Here is a 6000-nt window from a genome sequence, read left to right as displayed (position 1 = left end):
AATACTGAAGGATCCTGGAAGCATCAAATCCGCTCACCCGTTTTAAATGCAAAGCCACAGTTCTGTCCAGAAACAGAATGAGCCTCAACATCTGAAAAGCTATCATAGGCCCCATACAGACAGGGCAAAATAAAGCTGCTTTGAGTCACTTTGGAGGTATGGTGTTTCAATGATACATGCGTCCTAAGAGTCCAGAAGCCACACCAAAGCCATGCTCCAGTCCTAAGGACTGGAGTGCATCTTTGGTGCAGCTTCCAGACTCTTAGGACACATGCATCATTGAAACACTGTATCTCCAAAGTGACTTGAAGCAGCTTTATTTCGGCTGTCTGTATAGGGCCATAGGCCCCATACAGACAGGGCAAAATAATGCTGCTTCGGGTCACTTTGGAAGTATGGTGTTTAAATGATGCATACATATTAAGAGTGCAGAAGTTGTGCCAAAGTCCTTAGGACTGGAGCGTGGCTTTGGCACGGCTTCCTGCCTCTTAGGACGCATGCATCATTTAAACAGCATACCTCCAAAGTGACCCGAAGCAGCTTTATTTTGGCCTGTCTGTATGGGGCCTTACTTTACAAAATGCGATGAAGGTATTACACTCTGCTTCCTTAACCTTGAATGTCCGCTGCATCACTCAGGATTCCCAGAACTATACTTTGCAGAAGGCAAGTTAAACTGCTCGGCCGACCTGCGTTCCCAACCTTCCTATAAGAAGGAATACCATCCTTACTATCGTCCCCATTTTCAAGATGGCTTTAATTCCACCTCCTTTCCAACATATCCCACCCCCGACACTTCCTCAGTGCTGTCTGGACACAGATGTGGGATTATGTGGTCTCTGTACACTTTTGCTCAGCTGAATTAGAAGCGACTTGGATTCAAAGGTACAGCCGTGTTAGTCTGCAGAGAGATCTTGTGGCACCTTTGACTCACTGAAAGGAAGCATGAGCTTTTGCAGCCTTCAGTCTACTTCCTGAGATGGAGTTTGTTGTGGGCCCAGAGCGGAGCAAAGCTCACAACAAACTCCATCTCAGGAAGTAGTCTGACGGCTGCAAAAGCTCATGCTTCCAACTCCTTCCTTTCAGTGAATCTCAATGAGTTCTCTATGTCCAAGTGGCTTCTTAGTCCAAAAAGCGTAGATGCCTTTGCTTTTCCTCTCAGAGTGCCTTTCAATAATGGACCTTTATTGACGCTAATTAGGTTTCACATTGTTTTTATTTCCAGGAGCCTTGGCCTTCTATTAACCATCCGAGAGACTGCTTTGCGCCGCCTCCCTTTCAGCAGCTTCCACACTGTTTTGACCCTTTCCAGCCCAGTCTCTTGCGATTCTCATTTTCCTCTCATAACATTGAACATTATCAGGTGCCTCCAGTCTCTTTATGCCCTTCTCCTCCTTCGGTGCCCTCTTCCTTCCTTCCTTCCTTCCTTCCTTCCTTCCTTCCTCATCGGACGAAGTTCTTGGGGAAGAGCTGGAAGAGCTTCCCTTCCTGCTGGGGCTCGAAGCCGTACTTCTCCAGCCGCTCCGGGTCGAAGGCTCCCTCGCGGAGGTCCTTCTCGATCTTCGGGGCGGCCGTCTGCTGGAAGAGGGCCCTGGCGGTGAGGGGAGGCTCGCTCCCCGCGGGGGCTCGGTACGAGACGTAAGGCCTCAGCTTGAAGCCGCTCAGGTCCGGCACCACCAGCCGCGGGACCTGCTCCGGAACCAGGATGAACTTCCCTCCGGGCGCCCGGAAGCCCAGCGTCTTGGCCCCGCGGCTCTTGTAGAAGGTGCGCGGGCCGCGTTTGCTCGTCCAGGCGGACATGCGGTCGGCGCCGCGGATAAAGCCCCGGGAAAGCTCCCCCAAAAGGCCCATGGCGGCTCCGCGGAACTCCTTCGCCTCTTGCCCTCACGGCCAACTCCGCACTGATCCTTCCCACAGTATTGCTGCCTCTCATTGGCTCAGAAGCGACCGGCCAATCGTCGGCGTCTATGTTGAGGGGTGAGGAAAGCGAGAACCAATCAAAACGAAGGATTTTTTCTCCATATCCTCCTGCTATTGGCCAGTCATTCCTAGCCCCGCCTCCACCCCTGACGCGCGCAGTCCGTACTACTATTGGTCAGCTTCATTCCTAACCCCGCCTCCATCCCCGACGTATTGATCTCACGCGCGCAGTCCATGCCCTCCTGCTATTGGTCAGCTTCATCCTTAGCCCCGCCTCTCTCCCTGTCCTATTCGTCCCACGCGCGCAGTCCGTCCCCTCCTGCAATTGGTACATAGAGAGATCTTGTAGCGCCGCCTTTGAAAGAAGTTTGGCAGCATGAGCTTTCATAGACGTCAGTCGACTTCCTCGGATGCAAACTATTGGTCAGCTTCGTTCCTAGCCCCGCCTTTCTCGCGGTCCTGTTTCTCTCATTGGTTGTAGAGGCGACCACAACGATAATAAGCTGAGCTGCCCGTGTCAAGAGAGCCCTTACCCTCCCCTCCTTCTATTGGTCAGCTCTTAACCCCGCCCTGTTTCTCTGAGGTACTGGTGGGCGGAGCTGCGCGAGGGAGCCATTCCCCTCCGCTCCCATTATTGGTCAGCTGCATTCTATAAACCCCGCCTCTCCTCTCTGTCTTAGCTCTGATTGGTTGTATTGGCAGAGGGGCGTGGCCGGTCCTCGCCCCCTTCCATGCTTAGAGTAGTTAGTCCTCTTCTCTAAGTAGAGGAGGAAGCTTTGTATGGGAGGAAGTGACGTCAGAAGGAGCGCCGCCAGGGTTCTCTCTCGAGTCCTCGCCCGTGAACTCTGACCTTTCGCTCGGTTCCTCCGGGAAAGGGACCGTTGGTGCCTCCGCCGCCGCCCCCTTATTCCCCCCTTCCCTCCCTCCCTCCCCCTTCTCCTCTCCATCCCCGAGGGCCGCCATGGAGAGCCAAGGCGCCCCGTCCCCAGAACAGCAGCAGCAGCAGCAGCAGGTACGTGGCCTCCCTCTGTGGCTGCATCCACACTGGAGGAATAACCCGGTTTGGCACCGCTTTGGCTCTTTTCTGGCTCAAGGCTGCTATGGAATTCTGGGAGTTGGAGTTTGCCCATAGGGAATCATTGGGGAATATTTGCCCATAGGAAACCATTAGGGAATACTTGCCCATAGAGAATCATTGGGGAATGTTTGCCCATAGAGTAGAATTAGGGAACCTTTACCCATAGGAAATCATTGGAGAATACTTGCCCATAGAGAAACACGGGGGTTCCTTTTTGCTTATGTATTACTGTGGCACCGGAGCTCTCTCTGGCAGAGAAGGCTAAACCTCTCCCGAAACTACAGCTCCCAGAGTTCCCTAGCACTGAGCCCAGGGCAGTTAAAGTGGTCTCAGACTGCTTTATTTCTGCAGCGTGGTTTGGACCCAACATTTTGCATGGCCTTGTCTTCCTTTGCGGCCATTGCATCTGGTCACCCTGTTCCTTGGTTTATATATATATATATATATATATACACAACTCCATTCTTCTTTGTCCGTTGTTAACTATCTGCCAGTCAGACATGACCCATGGCAACCCTGCAGATGCGACATTTCCCAAGACACTCTTCTGCTGCTCTGCTTAAGTCTTGCAGATTCAAACCCGTGACCTCCCTCATTAAGTCTTATCCATCTGCTGTGCACTCTTTCCTTCTTTCTCCTTCCCTCCATCTTTCCCAGCATTATTGCCTTTTCTAGTGAGTCTTGCCTTCTCATGATGCGGCCAAAGGACAACAGCCTCAATTCGATCATCTTGTCTTCCAGGGAGATTTCTGGTTTGACCTGTCCTAGGACCCATCTCTTTCTCTTTTTGGCCATCCGCTGGACCCTCAGCACTCTTCTCCGGTGGATTCATTTTCTCTCTGTCAGCTGTCTTCCCCGCTCAGCCCTGGGCTTCCTTTGGTGTTTTTAGGCCACTCGTTTCTTCCTCGCTCACAATCTCTCCTACTTCGTAGTCTTGTGGTTAAGGAGACTGCCTGGGAGGCATGTAACTGTAATTGAGAGAGAGAGAAAGGAAGAGGAGAAAGATGGTATTATAGGCCATGAAACTCACTGGGTGGCCTTGGGCAAGAAGTCACACTCTCTCAGCCTCAGGGGAAGGCAATGGCAAACCACCTCTGAACAAATTGTGCCACTATAAGTCAGAAACAACTTGAAGGGCCACAAAACACACATGCCAAAGAGGGATGGAGCCTCACAAAACTGCAAATCCCAGGCTTCTGGGGCATTGCCCGCCTGCCATTCCTTCTTCCTTATCTAATCTCTGGCAGGCAGACACTTTCCTAGCCTTTCTTGGACAGAGGTCCTTGGTATTCTTCCCTGTTTGTCTCCATCCAAATTCTACACAGAGGCAGCCTTACTTAGCTTTAAAAACCAGACAAGGAAGTTTGAGTGAGTTAAAGTTGGTATCATGGTGCAATGATATCTATATGCAGAGGATGGCGAGAAAAGCAGCCACAGTGATGTATAAAGTCTCCAGAATCAACCAGTTTTGACTGCAGTTTCCAGAATCCTCCAGCCAGCATGCCTTTTGAAGAGGAAAGGAGGGTGACTGCCTTCATGTCCACCTTGTGAGCATACCAGCATTAACTGGTTGGCCAAACTGGAAAGGTCATTGGGGAACTGGATGGGCCTTGGGGGGCTCTCTGGCCTTCGAGGTGTTGCTGGACTCACAAACCCAGCCTCAGCCAGTATGGTTGATGACTAGGATGATGAAATTGTCACCCAGCAACATCTGGAGTATACAGCTTCCCCACCCTTTTAGCCGGAGAGTCCATCAACCACAATTGCCCTTGGTAGCTCTTTGAAGTTAAACTATCCAAGCACAGTCTCCTTCAGGATACCAGATACTGGACATGGAAAACAGAAGAGCTTCTTTTGAGACCTGCTTGTGAGTGTCCTGGAGGTGCTGGGTTGGTGTTCTTGGGGAATAGGATAGTGGGCTAAATGAAATTTGGGTCTGATCCAGCAGAGCTGCTGTTCCATTTATGTAAGCCACTTTAATGCTGCTTGAGAAAACAGATAAAACAACAAGGCTGAAGCTAGGATATGAGCCCCTCTCCAGCTGAACCCTTTAGTGGTGTTCATTATCTAATGTTGATGTTGCTGGGAGCCTAAGAGGGATAATACGATTTTGACTTCAGCAAAATTTCGTGCAAGATTTGATTTTAAAGGCAGTGTGCAGAGATGCTGCCCTGTATTCTGTTGTTCTTGAAGAGTCAGGAACGTTGCATACAAATTAATGATCTCTTCTTCTAGTTTATCTATTAGTTGCAGATTTCTTTTCCTCTAAAACCTCCGATATATGGCTCATGTCCCACTACATCTTCACAACGTCTCTGTAATGTAGGTCAGGCCGGGAGTATGTGACTGGCCTAAGTTCACCCCAGTGAGCTTCATGCCTAACCAGTTTCCAGTCACTCACCATTACACCATGCTAGCTTTCTCATAATGCAAAAACTAAGCAAGTAGTAATCTGTCAGGGAATGTATGGTTGAATCAGCAAATGATTTTTAGTGGAGGTTTGTTTACAATTCAGCCTTTGCGTATCATCTTTCCTAAGACTCAAGAAGCTGTTCTGCCACCTTTCCTAAGACTGCCAAATCTTTTTAAAGTTCCCCAGTTGGAATAGTTATGTAGAGGGGGATTTTCTGCTCTGGCAGGATAGAAAACATGGAACAGTTTCATGAAGGAGCATGTGGAGAAATGGGTTGTTGGGTTTTTTGTTAATGATTTCTGTTTCCCTCCTCAGTGCGCAAACTCAGCCAGAAAGTCATTGTACACCAGGATGTTTTTGTCCTTCTGTTCAGTAACACCACTTCATATAGCAACTGCTTTGCAATTATACTATTTGTTTTGCAACAACTGCACAGGACTACCTAGTCAGCATTGTAGGAGAATAGAAATAAATTCTGTGTCTTGGAGATCTCTCCTTTGCTTTGTTGCTTCTCATCCTTAACAGGATCAGAAAGACAGTTCTCTCAACCATCTCCGCCTAGAAACATCAGTGTTGTTTTCAACTAATT

The 6000-nt window shown here is 49.5% G+C and overlaps 2 protein-coding genes across 4 annotated transcripts in view; one reads left to right on the top strand and one right to left on the bottom strand.

The window, feature by feature from the left end:
* Positions 1-1061: 1061 nt before the first annotated feature.
* On the bottom strand, positions 1062-1926 carry LOC149308081 (large ribosomal subunit protein mL41-like). Its single transcript, XM_089537010.1, has one exon. It carries the CDS (start codon positions 1849-1851, stop codon positions 1444-1446), a length of 408 nt encoding a protein of 135 aa, XP_089393136.1. The 5' UTR covers positions 1852-1926; the 3' UTR covers positions 1062-1443.
* A 783-nt stretch (positions 1927-2709) lies between these two features.
* PNPLA7 (patatin like domain 7, lysophospholipase) overlaps positions 2710-6000 on the top strand; it is an 83981-nt gene continuing 80690 nt past the window's right edge. For 2 of the 3 annotated variants that reach the window (XM_089535045.1, XM_089535046.1), the window contains exon 1: positions 2710-2932. In XM_089535045.1, the coding sequence (XP_089391171.1) occupies positions 2882-2932 (51 nt within the window). In that variant the 5' untranslated portion in view covers positions 2710-2881. Of the gene's footprint in view, positions 2933-3541; positions 3821-6000 lie in introns of those variants that run through there. The other variant, XM_089535047.1, reaches the window with a different exon arrangement.

The sequence above is a fragment of the Sceloporus occidentalis genome, unplaced genomic scaffold, assembly GCF_023333645.1.
Source record: "Sceloporus occidentalis isolate IW3139 unplaced genomic scaffold, rSceOcc1.0.p SCAF_8, whole genome shotgun sequence".
Taxonomy (NCBI): domain Eukaryota; kingdom Metazoa; phylum Chordata; class Lepidosauria; order Squamata; family Phrynosomatidae; genus Sceloporus; species Sceloporus occidentalis.
The sequence above is the reverse complement of the archived record's forward strand: the minus strand, read 5'-3'. Positions and strand labels throughout refer to the sequence as shown.

Excerpts from the sequence above, each read along its gene's own strand:
- LOC149308081 (XM_089537010.1), bottom strand. The coding sequence starts at position 1,851 with ATGGGCCTTTTGGGGGAGCTTTCCCGGGGCTTTATCCGCGGCGCCGAC.